Source organism: Camponotus vicinus, unplaced genomic scaffold (genome assembly GCF_025532165.1).
Source record: "Camponotus vicinus isolate PSW18456_S1 unplaced genomic scaffold, iyCamVici1.0 SCAF_3, whole genome shotgun sequence".
Classification (NCBI taxonomy): domain Eukaryota; kingdom Metazoa; phylum Arthropoda; class Insecta; order Hymenoptera; family Formicidae; genus Camponotus; species Camponotus vicinus.
The window spans coordinates 4,896,246-4,911,170 of NW_028141967.1; the positions used below are offsets into that span (position 1 = coordinate 4,896,246).

At 36.1% G+C, this 14,925-nt stretch overlaps 1 protein-coding gene across 4 annotated transcripts in view; it reads left to right on the top strand.

The window, feature by feature from the left end:
- LOC145968085 (uncharacterized) overlaps window positions 1–14,925 on the top strand; it is a 59,367-nt gene that overhangs the window by 25,317 nt on the left and 19,125 nt on the right. For all 4 annotated transcript variants that reach the window (XM_083093325.1, XM_083093326.1, XM_083093327.1 and 1 more), the window contains exon 4: window positions 14,366–14,515. In XM_083093325.1, coding sequence (XP_082949451.1) covers window positions 14,366–14,515 — 150 coding nt within the window. The remainder of the gene's footprint in view (window positions 1–14,365; window positions 14,516–14,925) is intronic.

A 14,925-nucleotide genomic window follows, 5' to 3' on the forward strand; every position in this document is an offset into this window, starting at 1 on the left:
GAGGAAAAGAATAGGAACATTAAAAATTAACATATGCAAAATTACGGTAAAATGAAGAATTCCATACAGCACAGAACATTGTTGTAACATTGCAGCAATATTGCGGCAATATTACAATGTTGTTGCAATATTGCTGCAATGTTACAACAATGTTCTGTGCTGTATGGGATCGAGCGGAAGACGATAGACTGCGAAGCTCTTCGAAGACTTTAAGGGCTTGAAAAATTTTGAGGAAAAGAATAGGAACATTAAAAATTAACATATGCAAAATTACGGTAAAATGAAGAATTCCATACAGCACAGAACATTGTTGTAACATTGCAGCAATATTGCGGCAATATTACAATGTTGTTGCAATATTGCTGCAATGTTACAACAATGTTCTGTGCTGTATGGGATCGAGCGGAAGACGATAGACTGCGAAGCTCTTCGAAGACTTTAAGGGCTTGAAAAATTTTGAGGAAAAGAATAGGAACATTAAAAATTAACATATGCAAAATTACGGTAAAATGAAGAATTCCATACAGCACAGAACATTGTTGTAACATTGCAGCAATATTGCGGCAATATTACAATGTTGTTGCAATATTGCTGTAATGTTACAACAATGTTCTGTGCTATATGGGATCGAACGAAAAATGATAGACTGCGAAGCTCTTCGAAGACTTTAAGGGCCTGAAAAATTTTGAGGAAAAGAATAGGAACATTAAAAATTAACATATGCAAAATTACGGTAAAATGAAGAATTCCATACAGCACAGAACATTGTTGTAACATTGCAGCAATATTGCGGCAATATTACAATGTTGTTGCAATATTGCTGTAATGTTACAACAATGTTCTGTGCTATATGGGATCGAGCGAAAAATGATAGACTGCGAAGCTCTTCGAAGACTTTAAGGGCTTGAAAAATTTTGAGGAAAAGAATACGAACATTAAAAATTAACATATGCAAAATTACGATAAAATGAAGAATTCCATACAGCACAGAACATTGTTGTAACATTTCAGCAATATTGCGGCAATATTACAATGTTGCTGCAATATTGCTGTAATGTTACAACAATGTTTTGGGATCGAGCGAAAGATAATAGACTGCGAAGCTCTTCGAAGGCTTGAAGGGCTTGAAAAATTTTGAGGAAAAGAATACGAATATTTCCTTTTCATAATATTTCAATTTTCGTAAAATTCTTTTCTCACGTAAGAAAAGCCCAACTTGAAGATTGTGTATTTAAAGAATCTAGAGTTTATTTTCGAAAAAGATCTTTTTTAAAATTTTTTATAATCCCGAGAATCGAACAAGTCGACACGATCGAGAAGTCCTAAAATCCAGAAATATCGACGAATATTTGGTCGAGTAGAGTGCACACGTACGGTCGGGGCTGGCACGCTCCAGCGCACAATTCCTACTATGAGTAAACGTAAATGGCCGGAGGCTCCTGTACAAGAGGAGGATGGAAGGGGGGGGAAAGGGAGATACGCGAAGCTGAATGCGAGGGCGTGTAACGATGTAACGACTTTTGTGCGAGGAATGCGCGCGATACCCATGACGAGTCCCGAGTGCGAGGAATCTCCACGGAATGCTCCGAGATATACAGCAAATATGCATATGCGAGATGCATCTCGGGAATTAATGCGTGGCATTATATATGTAAAGTGTAGTACGCGGAAATGAGAGTCTTTTTAGCAGGGTGTGCTCTGATTGTGATACAGAATGCCGGTAATTTAACTGTAAATTACCAAGAGAAAGAAATTTGCACACAGGAATCGACGAGTTAGAGAGAGAGAGAGAGAGAGAGAGAGAGAGAGAGAGAGAGAGAGAGAGAGAGATTTCAAAGATTACGAAGTTATTTAAAAAATGAAAGTTTAAATATTATATAAAATTTTTTTCTGAAAGTCTACACGACATGCTAAAATCCTTAAACATATTTAGATTAATTTTATAAATCATAAATTGTAAATAAGGTAAAAAAAAGTTTAAATAAGAATTAACAATTTAGTTAATTTTATTAGTCGTATTAATATTTATTATTAATTAAAGATATCAATTAAATTATAATACTAGCGACAGTCTCTAAAACTTGAATTTTAACGTTAAATTCATATTTAAAAGAACGCCAATATTTTAAATGTACAAGTCTCTGAAAAAGGATAATATCGGGAATATAAAATTTGCACGTACCTCAAAATGAAAGTATTTAAATATGTAAAATATATATTCTCTTTCTCCCTCTTTCTTTTTCAGGAAAGTCTGTTTTTACATTTTAAAGACTAAAATCTTTAAACATGGTTTAGATTAGTTTTGTAAATCACAGATTACGAATAAGATGAAAGAAAGTAATTTAAACAATAATTTAATTAATTAATTAATTAAATTAATTTCCTCAAATTAATTAAATGTATTAATATCTATTATTAATTAAAGATATCAAATAATTTAATATTAACCTAGAGATGATCCAATGATACTGAAAATCTTGCAAATTTTAGCACGTTAAAAAAATTCATATTAAGAAAGAAAAACCACAAAAATTCCAAATATACAGAACTTTGAGAGGGTAGTATCGTATATCGGGAACATAAAATTCGCACGTAGGCGAAAAACCGCAGCGGATTCACGGCGGTTGCTTCCGTGTCGTCTAGACGGGTGATGCATTTGACCGGAAGTGAGGTCGATCGATTATAACGGAGAATGTATAACGATTGACGTGCCGCGGTACATCGCTCAAGCGGATGTAACGGTATCGTGTCGTAATTTCGGAAAACGACGCTCGAGGCTACACTGCATTCGCCGCAGTAGAAATACAAACAGCGGGGACACGGGGGATAGGGGGTTGCAACCCCCTTTCCTCCCCCCCACCATTCATTCTCTCTCTCTCTCTTTCTCTCTCTCGCGCTCGTTTCGAATTGCCAGCTCTCCCGGTCGCGCAGCCTCCCTTCTCATCCCTCCTCCGCCCCTTCCGTCATCCCCTCGCTAGTTTCACCGTGATAAATTATGTGCGTAGCCCGTGGGATAAACTGCGACCTGTGGCAGGTACGCAGTAACGATCGGAGGAGTTGGGATTCGCGAACATTCGGCCACATTTCCAACTAAACTTGCTTGATTTTGAGGGAAGCTTCATGATTATTGCAGATCGAAATTGTAATGTTGCCCGTCAACTTCATGATTATTGCAAAGCCGAATTATCATGTGCCAGGGGAAACTTCATCGGCGACTATCGCAGATCGAAATTATAATATTCCATAAAGTTCTGCTACATTCGGTCAATTATTTACACGGGTACGTGTACTTCATTAAGTTGGCATTCTCATCGGAAGAAATTAATTTCAAATGTATGATACATAATTAAATGCTGAATTAACTTTTTTTAACCCTGAATTAATCGCTTCTATTCACTAATACGAAATAACATTGAAATTGATATTCAAGATGTGAACTTAATTTTACATTAGCGTTTGAATTTCTCGTGAACGAATTGTAAACGAAAATAGCTAATTAATTGCTATTTCTCTCAAACACACTACAAATAAATTTTTAAAATATTTAACTTTTATACTGATGCATTCCAATATTAAGTAATTGTATGATAGTTTAATATAATTATTTTTAACATTAAAATAATAAAAACATTAAGCAATAAATACTACTGGTTTAGTATTAAATTATTTCTCGAATTAATTGCTATGATAAATTATGCGGAAATTTCTTTATAAAATATTTGTTTAAAAAGGCGAATAAAAATTTAATTTTACTTATAATAATTATTTTTGAAATTAATTGAATGTTTTTGTATTATATACTAATAAAAAGTTAATTATTAGTATATTAATTATAAATATTTATTAAATATTTCAGGCACATTTCAAAATAATATTTTATACATGATACAGTACATCAAATTTTATGATGTAAAGTGAGCCGCTACTGCTCAAATAAGCGAGTAATTACATTTATTTTGCCTTTAATTGCCTTTCATTATAATAATAAATTAATGCAATTATGTAAATTATTTAATCACTTAATTTTTGCTCACCTGACGCTTTGTCGAGCCTTTTCCCATTGATTGGGTCTCCTCTCGGATTTGTCCCTTGCCGCTTCTTCGTAACACTCACTCGCGAAAACAACGTCAATTACCATCACACGTGCATCGAGCACCAGAATAGGACGATTACGCGTATTTTCTGATACAAAAAGCACCACTCTCGACTTTAATCGCGACACGAGTACAATTCGATTTTACAAAAATCGAAAGTGATTATATTTGATCCCACTTGTATCCACGAGAGATAATACGACAATAAGAAGGACACGACACACGGTATCTACTCGTTCGATAACAAAGTCACCGTAAGAAACAGTCGTACGAATTTTTGCGACGCTGTTGTTTACATACGTGTCATGTTATTGTATGTTGTTATTCGAGGCTCGAGAGCGAGCTCGGATTGTCACGTATTTTGCGCATCATGGTATCTCTCGAATAACAGAAAATATTACACGCTATTCTCTTTAATATTGTCCGCAATATTTTTCAATATCGAGTGTTTTGTATAATCATGAACTCTTGCATTTTCCCATCGCGATGTAAAATAAAATGCGCATCGCGATTAACCTACTTAAAGTGCCGCGCAATCGTTCTCTATTTTTGGTGCTCGATGCGCGTGGGATGGTAATTAACGTTGTTTTCGCGAGTGGGTGTCTCGACGAAGAGGCAAATCCAGGAAGAGACCCAATCAATAGGAAAAAGCTCGACAAAGCATCAGGTGAGCAAAAATTAAATGATTAAATAATTTAATTAACAATTATATTAATTTATTATTATAATGAAACGATAATTATAGGCAAAAATTTTAGCGATATTTGGTCTTACTCAAAGAATTCATACAGGATGTTTAAAATTGTGCGCGAGAAAAAATATTCGCCGAAAAAAACTCAAAAAATTTAATAATAAAGATGGAACTATTCGAGGTTTTTAAACAATATATTTTTCGAGATGCAAGATTTTAAGGCTGACAATCACGAACCATTTATATCTAAGTGATCAGCTGTCCGTGAATCGCGTGTCGGTAACATTAATGATCGCGCGCTTCGAGATTTCCATTAATTTGACATTTCTGTTAAGACATCGAATTTCGATACATGGCGTTAAAAAAGTGTCCATTTATTGCTCGCGAAATAAGTTTAAAAAGTAGTCGATAATTTACAATAAATATAGATTAATTAGAATTTATAATGTGAGAAAAGTATTTTATTTTAAAGCATTTTATTTTATTTTTTTGTTAAAATGAAAAATGTGTAGATGCATTCACGATTGTCTCGTGTTTATGGGCAGAAAATTCCCTTTTTTATTATTATCTTTTAAAGCGAAGGCGACGTTGCCAAATGTTGTATCCGCGAGCATTGAAAATAAGAAGCTAAAATAACCCACGTAGGGGGTGAAATGCAAATTTCCGAATAATAAGAGATTGTTGCTGATCACAGGGAGAATCAAGCTAATCCTGGCGGTCGGTCGGTCGCGAAAAGCGAAGCGGGAGTCATCACGATAGCGCGTTATTAAATGCAATAAAGCTTTTAGAGAGACGCGTTTAAATGCATGAGGCGTAGGACCTCGTAGGACTTATCCCCGCGGAACTCCGCCAGGAGTCGCGCGGTTTATCCTGGACAGGCGGAAAGCAGGAAGCGGCCGCGTGGGTGGGTGGGCTCTCGACATATTTACGCGCGCCACGATAACCGGACAGCGGTCCTTTTTAAAGCAGGCTTTAAAAGCTTTCTGGAGTCCGAGAGAGGGGAAAAAGTCGGCGGCGATCCTGCGACCGCGCGACTTAAAACGAATACTAATGCAACGCGCGAGCGGGGGAATATGCTCCTTCAGCTTCCATTTTCTCTCGTCACAATTCGCGCTTGTGCAATTTGTTCGCGTCTGTTTGCTCCGCGAGATGTTTACGACGTGCAAAATCAGACGCCATTTATCGTAAAGCTTGGATTTATCGAGAATGTAACAACAGTTGAGGGTAAAAAATTGTACGCGCGACAGTGAGAAGGGGAAATGTGTGTATATTTCATCTCGCATTATAACAGCATGAATCTCTCCTCCGACGAGAGATACAATCGTCGTTGCCCGCGTCTTCCTTGAAGGAAAGGGAGACGCGGACACTTTTATAGATGTCCTCTCGTTACTTCAATTCTCCGGACTATGGCGTCGGGACAGGATGCTCCGAAGATGTTCCACACCTTGAGAAACGACTGCCGGCCATTATTCCTCGGACATTGATAAAAAGGACAGTCGCATCGGCCCGGGATGGGACGACTAACACAACTCTCGCGTTATCCTTTTCATAACGAAGACAGCCGACGGTTAACGGGGACCGGCCTGGACGCATATTTATTAAACTCGGATTTTAATTAACTCCCTTATCAATTTTTAATTTCAAAAACACTCGAAAATTTCGCTCTACAATCTCCCTAAATTCGATAAATATTTATTTAAGTTACACAGATAAATTTTTAATTTATTATATAATTTTAAATTTATATTTAAATTTTTAATTTATTATATAATTTTAAATTTATATTTAAATTTTTAATTTATAATATAATTTTTAATTTAAGTTACAAAGATAATTTTCACTTCGACACATATTGTTTTTTTTATTTTCTTATTTTATAGAGTATATTCCTAAGTAATACACTAATTGAATTTTGCGGCGCTCTGTTTTACTTCCTGAGATGTGCAATTTTCAAATTTCATACTTACTTTCGTTATCCTATTTGTGTGTTTAAATTTTTTGTTTATATTTGCTCTTTACGTAAAAGCTTAGGCGGGGGTGGAGCGAAGCCTCTCCCCCTGCGCTCCAAAAAAAAATTAACCTAATCCAACCCGTGTCCAAAGTGGAATATACCTCGCTTTGCATAGAAAATTGCAAACTCATGTGGAACCATGCGAAGCGAGCTGTATCCCATGCCTCGACACTCAGATTAGGTTAGGTTAATTTTTTTGAGGGGGCGGTGGACTTCGTCTACACGCTTATTTGAAGAGTAAATAAAGTGTAAATAAAAAAGTGTAGATAAAAAAAATAAAAAAAATAAAGGAAACAATTAAAATGTAATGAAAAGATGATAATTAAAATAAGTATAAAATTTCTCAAAATCGCATATCTTAGAAATCCAAATAAAGTGCCACAAAATTCAAACGTATATTACTTAGGAATATACTCTTTATATATATATATATTTCAAAATAAAAATTATTCATGCTGTGTAACTCAAAGTAAACATTTACCTGAAATTCTTTGAAAGCCTTATTACGCATCAAGAATTAAATCGAGACTGTTGGAGACGGAGCTTATACGATTCAGTTATTCCAGACATGTTTAATTTATTCCCAAAATGTACTTAGGGGAGTCTCTCTGTCGCGCGTTTCGGGAATTACACAATGCTAAGTTCGCGAGATAATTGCACGCGTGCTAAAAAGCGCTCCCCAAGATGTTCATTCCTTGTATGCGGCATCAGAAATTGCGTCTGGCGGGAGCAGAAAGGCGGGGGGTGGAGGATATTCGCCGTTGAAATATAGACGGTTGTATTATTCTCCGTGCAATCTCAGAACGCGATAAAATGGAGATGGAAAGAATCGAGGCTGGGATGAACGGGGAGAAAGAGAAAGAGACTCGAGAGAGGGATGCGCTGATATCACGATATCCTCCCCCTCTTCCTCCCTCCTTCCAGCATTTTTCGGTGCTGAACATCGCGGGGATGCGCGCATGAATATTCCCCCTGCTCATTTTCTCATCAGCTCCATATTATTCGCCGAGATATGTCCGTATACCGCGTATCACATCGCGAATGCAGATAGAAAAATGTTGTCCCCGGGCTGCCGGGAGCTAATGTAAAGGGATCCTCGAAGTCTCTCAATTGTATATCGGAATAAATAGAGAGGACATTGATGTAAAATTATAAATGCCCGATACGATAAATAGGAATTTACGATGGAGAAACATTTTTAGATGTCGAGTGAGTAATATCGATCTGTCCTTTTATCTGCAATGCAGCGTAATTAAAATTGACGTCTCGATTTTCCTTTACCCGAGGAACGTTCGGAAGGATAAATGTGGCAACTTTTCGACGAACGAAGAGAAAGCATTTTTTTTTTACAGGCAGGAGATGTAATGTACGAGATGCTACCGAAATTTTCAAGTCAAATGCATTACGAGGATCGATAAACGCGCGCGTTTATGGGAGAGGAGCACATGCGAGGGGGGTCATCTGTTCCAGATGTCTCGCTCGTACATTGGAACACTATGTGTACTACGGATTGAATAACATCGTGTACGATAATGGCTTTGCCAAGCCGTGTATCTGGAACATCGCGATATCGCTATCGAACACTCGGATCTCTCACGGTCCCTGAAAATCCTCGCGATCTCCCTGACAACTCGGAAAAAGCGCGAAATCTCACTAATTGCAGAATTTAACACTTCGATCGCTCTTAAGATTAGATACGGCGGATGTGTAAGCCCGACTTTTAGCAACATCTGAGAATTCCAAGCGTGGTAAATAAGAAAAGTCATGATAGTCTCTTTGTAGCAAGTACGGTCGATAACCGTCTTCCCGCTTTGTAATAAGAAAACAATATTGCACCGAATAAATCTGTACCAAATGTTGTGATAAAAAGAAAAACGTCTATTTATTTTGTAAAAATTTCCAATAAAGCGCTACAACAGAAACAATGAATAAATAGCTTAAGATAAATAAATAGTTTATCGAATTAAAAGATTTAAATAGTTTTTTAGAGAGATAAAGAACATTAAAGAGATTTTGTATCAAAATTATAGATGGATTATTTTTAAAATTCTTTACATAATTTTCTCTCTAAAAAAGTCTCGAATATTTTAATAATAATTTCTAATGTTCGAATTGAAAGATGTAAATAATTATTTAATAATTATTTTTAATAATCGAATTTAAGTTAAAAATAAGTTGTATGTACAATATTTCAAGAGAAAAAGAAAAAGAGAACGCGAAAAAAATGTCAAAATTGTAATTTAATATAGATAAAATTCTAAAATTCTTAATTCTCTCTCAACAATCTTTAATATTTTAGTAATTATTTTTTAATAATCAAATTGAAAAATTTAAATATTTTAATTTTTTATAATTACCTCTAATAATAAAATTGAAAGATTTGAATATTTCAATAATTATTTTTAATAGTCGAGTTGAAATCAGAAAGTACTTTGTAACTACAATATTTTAAGAAAAAGAAAAAAAGAAGAAAGAGAAAACAGAAAACGAGAAAGAGGACTCGAAAAAAATATGTCAAAATTCTTAATATGGATAATATCTAAAATTCTTAATTCTCTCTCTAATAGTCTTTAATATTTTAATAATTATTTTTAATAATCGAATTGAAAGATTTAAATATTTTAATAAATATTTTTAATAATCAAGTCAAAAGATTTGAATATTTTAATAATTATTTTTAATAATCAAATTGAAATAAAAAAACATCACACATGTATAACTACAATATTTTAACCGAAAAAGAGAGAAAAAATTAAAACGAGAAAAAAAACATCAAAAGAGAAACGTCAAAATTTAATAGAGACAATTTCTAAAATTTTTTAAACTGTTTTCCTAATATTTTAATAATTATTTTTAATAATCGAATTGAAGTCTTTAACAAATACATTGTAACTGCGGTGTTTCAACTTTCGTGAAATTTATAACATTCCGTTGTAGGTTGATTCATATTTCCGGTAATTGCTGTCATGTTGCAATGTTTTCCGTTTTCTCTTCAAATAATACAATACTCGTAATCGCGCGAGCAACGGATTGAGGCGCATCGAAATCAAGCGCGAAACAAGGCGATAGCCAGGAAGCTCTCGTCTCGGGTTTGCCTCGGGGATAAAAGCGTGGGAGGATGTTCGCGGTTGGTACATGTTCCGTCATTCCTCCAATTTCCGCCGTTCAACCGGTAGCTCGCGCGATTTTGCGAAACGATCGCCTCGCAAAAAAAGCTTCCGACACGACTCCGCACTTTCCTCGAGCTAGACTGGGTATATCGCGGGGATCCACTGACCGAAAATGACTGCGATGCACCCGCCGAAAAGCCGGATGGAAAAGTAACCCGCGTGAATGTGAAACCTCCCTCGCTTTATCCCCGAAATGGGAGCTTCCTGGCCCTATCGCCTTGTCGCGTTTCTTTTCGCCCTTTCTTTCAAAGGCACTCAATTTTAAAATTAAGATCCTTATTCTTGCATCTTCGTATCTTTCATTATTTTTGGCATTTTCATATTTTTCATTATTTCTCGCATTTTCATATTTTTCATTATTTTTTACATTTTCATATTTTTCATTATTTTTGTATTTTCATATTTTTCATATCTTTTCTGTTTTTTTTCTGTATATTTTACTCGATATTACAAACGACAATTTTAATGACCCAAGTTTCCTGCTGGAATGAAGGATATTAAATAGAGTTTGACGAAACGAAAATAAATAAGACGTTATATGTTCTTGATACTTTTAATGACGATTAAAGTTTCCTCGAAAAGAAGGATTAATGTTAAATGAATTTTCACGAGACAAAAATAAATAAGACGCTATAAATTCTGGACTCTGAAGATACTTGTGGACGATGGATTTTCGCGGGCTCGCGCGTATTGATTCGCGAGGCTAAGGTGCGCGTATACAATTTCCACCCCCGAGCGAAATAATATTCGTGCCGACATCTGCACAGGGTTGTGGCAAGCGATGGTGTCGGTGAGTTTCCTGTGAGCTTCACAAGATGGCGAAGGCTGGCGTGTTTTCCACCCTCGATGCATCAGGGAAGGTTGGCTCCCCCTCTCTCTCTTTCTTTGTCCCCGTTTCCCTTTGCTCGCGAAAGAAGCTGTTTCCATGTTGCAACCGGGCGAGGAGGAAAGAGAGGGGAAGGGCGGAGGGGGAGGAAGCCATCGGTCGATCTTTAGGGAGATTTTCGTTGATTTACAGCGCCATTATCGATGCGACGCTCGCGCGTCAACCGGTTTCTCCTCGGGCATATGGAGATGCCGTAAAAGGGCTGTAAATCCATTATTTACACGGGCGTGCGAGAACCGACTGGAAGAAGGTCGGCTCTCCGTGAGTTACGAGACCGACGGTTTCCGCGACGCCTCGTAAATATTTATTTCCAGCCCCGGCCAGAAGCGACACGTCGATAAAACTGATTATGCAGACGCGAGGTGCATGTATACATGTATAGAACAACGCGTTCGTACATTGAAAATTGATTTGTTCGCGCTGATCGGGCTCCCACCCGGTATTAATCTAGATTTCAATAACATTCGCGTCACACAAGTCTTGCCAAGGATTTTAATTAGCTCATTGACACGCATATTATCGCAATCGCTTTTAATCGCGTATTATCACTTGATCTTTTCATCCTTTAACAGTTTGGATTTTTTATTTATCCCGAATAATATTTACAATGTTTGTTAAAAAAATCTAATCTGTATATTTTATTTATTATTTATATTTAATTTATTATTTATTAATGTATATTATATTCACGTTAATAATTTTTCATTGTAGCTTGTTATTAATTTAATGAAAAATATTTTATCCTCTTTCATTCTTCTAAAATTGCTCTATACGTTGGGGGATAATTAAATTAACCAGACATGTAAATTTAGGAAATCTCTATATTTTCGAGAAATTTTCGAGTGTATTGATTTGCATGCTGTCTTTAATAAGTAGTCGCGAGACGGGGGTGAGCGAGAATGCATTTCGTATCGACCTTAAACGTTTCGAGCGAGTTACGAGCGTGCTTTTTCTACGGCGAAAATACGCCATCGCTCGGACGGGGGGATGATTTTTCTTTTTTTATTAGGACATAGATTCACGCGAGGTGATTTATGAGGCGGTGGCGGAGGCGGCGCACGCTCACGTGACGCGGGATGAAAATATCTCCTCGCATGATTCGCGATACATCAATTTTATGCAGAACGCATCGATCGATCCGCCTTTCAATTTTCATGTAAATTTCGCGGCGATCGCGTGTCCCCGTCGCTTTCTCTTGTTCTCCCCGACGCTTGTTCCGGCTCGAGATCGCCGTGATGTATGGAGCCCAACGGGACAGACACAAGCGTGGACGCGATTGCGCGGCAACCACAATCGCAATTCTCCTCGTAAAGGAGAAATGAGATGGAGCATTCTATCGCAACGTCGCTTGTGTTCCATGTAAGCATCATGGACGCCAATATATAAGTTTCTTGCGTTAAAGAAGGCGCATCCTTTTTCAGATTTATCTCAGAAAGAAATGTCGACAATATGGTAATTTCCTGACAAGAATAAATTATGTGTCTAGTAAAATTTATAATTTCTTTTAATTAAACACACGCTTCGCTCTATAAAATATTTAATTTTATTATTTCTTATAAAATGTCTCCTTTCTTTTACTTTGGAGATACACACGTGGCAATTTTCAGGGATAAATTTAATTATTTGATGGATCAAAATTAATAAGAACACGTAGCTCGTTATTAATTTAAAGAGATTTTGTCTTCTTCCATTTATCGTCTTGTTTTATACCCTGAAAAATAATTAAATTAAAAATATTACAAATTAAAAATATTAAATTAAAAATAATAAATTAAGCGAACGCATAAATTTGGAAAATTTTCCAGAAAATTATAGAGAAATTCCTAAGTGTATCGATGAATCGATACTTGGGTCGGGTGAGAAATATGGGCCGGGTTGTCGTCGTCAGGAGGGAAGCAAGAAAATTCGGTAGAGAGAATGTCGCGATCGAGTGTCTTGATTTATCGGGATGTATCGAGTGCACGCCAGCCATCCTATCGGGCTCTTTGGGAGGAAATAGGAGATACGTTAGTTCGACGAACGGCCGCCTGTGATAATTGAAACCGTTAATTAAATCTCGGGGATAAGCTTCGCGGCTAAATGAGTTTTTAGATCGCCGCCTCTCGAAGCAGCCAAGGGATGAAATCTCTGTCGTTTCATTCCCGATGTCGCTTACCAACGCTTGCAAGCGATATTTGTATCTCTCTTTGATTCCTCATATTGTTTTATGTCACTCAGAAGCGAAAAAAAGTCTCCTCTCTCTGCTTTTAAAATATATTTATTGTAAAAGCTGGAAACAATTTTAGCAAAAATAAATCTAGTATCTTGAGAATTTTATTTTCTTTTAGAATAGTATTAATTACGAAATTAAAAGTATAAATTGTAAATTTATAAATGAAAAGTAATATTCTAATACTATAACAAAATATTAATATGGTAATTTAAAATTAATTGATAAAAGCAATTAAATTTAAAAATAAATAAAATATTAATTTGCAATTTTAAAAAAAATGTTTAAAAAATTAAAATATTTATAATAATTTTAAGATTTATGAAATATTTTACTTGCATGTTAGATTCTGAAAATTTAAAATTTAATTATAAAATTAATAATTTAAAATCTTAAAATTATTTATACAAAATTAATTATAAAGTTAATTTAAAATTTTAAAATTTTTATACGCAAGCAAGTTACATTAATATTAAAATTATTATTGGATGAAAATAATTTTAAGAATAATATTAAAAGAATTTTGTTTGTTTTAAATAAGTATTAATTTTTCTCTATAAATAGATAAAATTTTAACAACTAAATTAATAATATTCGTATAAACACGTATTCCTAATTACATGGGGTCTTGGTGTTTGAGCTATCGATGCTTTATTACAACATTCGGCGATGAAATGATTTATTTGCGATCAGTGACAAGTTCGATATTCAAGTGTCAGCAGAAAGTTTGGCGGACGGATTTTCCAATAAGTATCTCTCTCTCTCTCTCTCTTTCTCTTTCTCAGAGAAGGCCGTCGTCCTAGTCTAATTTGCGGATCGCTAAAAGGAAACTACGTCGTTCGAGGGATGGGGTGGAGAAGAATTTATAGTTGCCGTAATATCGAAAACTCACCGTGTGAATAGTTCGCCAGGGGGACGATATAAATTTCGGGAACTAATCCCATTCTTCTATTCTCGCGAACAAACTCTGGCGATAATTTTTCGTCTGATGTAAATCAGAGGTCCTCGAGGAGCGTCCTCCAGGACTCGCGGGCGCGCGCGCGCTCGAAAGCTTCTTAAATACAATTAAAAAATTAGCATGTCTGCTAAGAAGGTAAGAAATATTGACGACAGCCGGAGAATAATGTTTCCGTGGAAACTTTATCCTTACTCCTGTTTTCCAATTGCTGCATAAGAGAATCTTGGAGGAAAGACTACAATTGACTTATTGCTAGAGAAAATTACAAACGTTAATAATAGTAGTTTGCTTCCTGATACTTTTATGCGCCAACCATAAGACGTTTGATTCATCTCTCTTGTTTCAGGTCAAAGAAATCTGAGGAAATATCCGGTCATGGTGTTCATTCACGGCGAGAGCTTCGAATGGAATAGCGGCAACCCTTACGATGGCACCATATTGGCAGCTTACGGCAACGTCGTCTTCGTTACAATTAACTTCCGACTTGGCATCTTAGGTAAGAGGCGTGGATCTCTGAAAAGAAGAGGGAAAAATTCTTAAGAGAGACGTATCGAGATTCGTCGCGAGGATCTCGGTTTGCATCTTCTTATCGCTCTTAAAGCTCGCATCTGCAAAGCGGAGGAGACTATCGATCGATGCACGCCATGCGGAAAAATACTAACGCCTAATATACTTTTACTGTTCCGTATAAATAACTTCGTTACGGCTCGTCGTTTGCCAAGGCTGCTCACTCGCCCGCCTGCCTCGCAAACTTCTTATCTAAATTTTTATCGCCCCGAGCTTTTCAATATCGAACCTCGCCCTCTCTCAAAGAAAGTTCACCGCGCGATACAAGGCGGTCGACTTATCACGTCGCCGGAAGTGTAAACGACTCCGTCCGTCGTCTCAATTTAATCGCGAATAAAC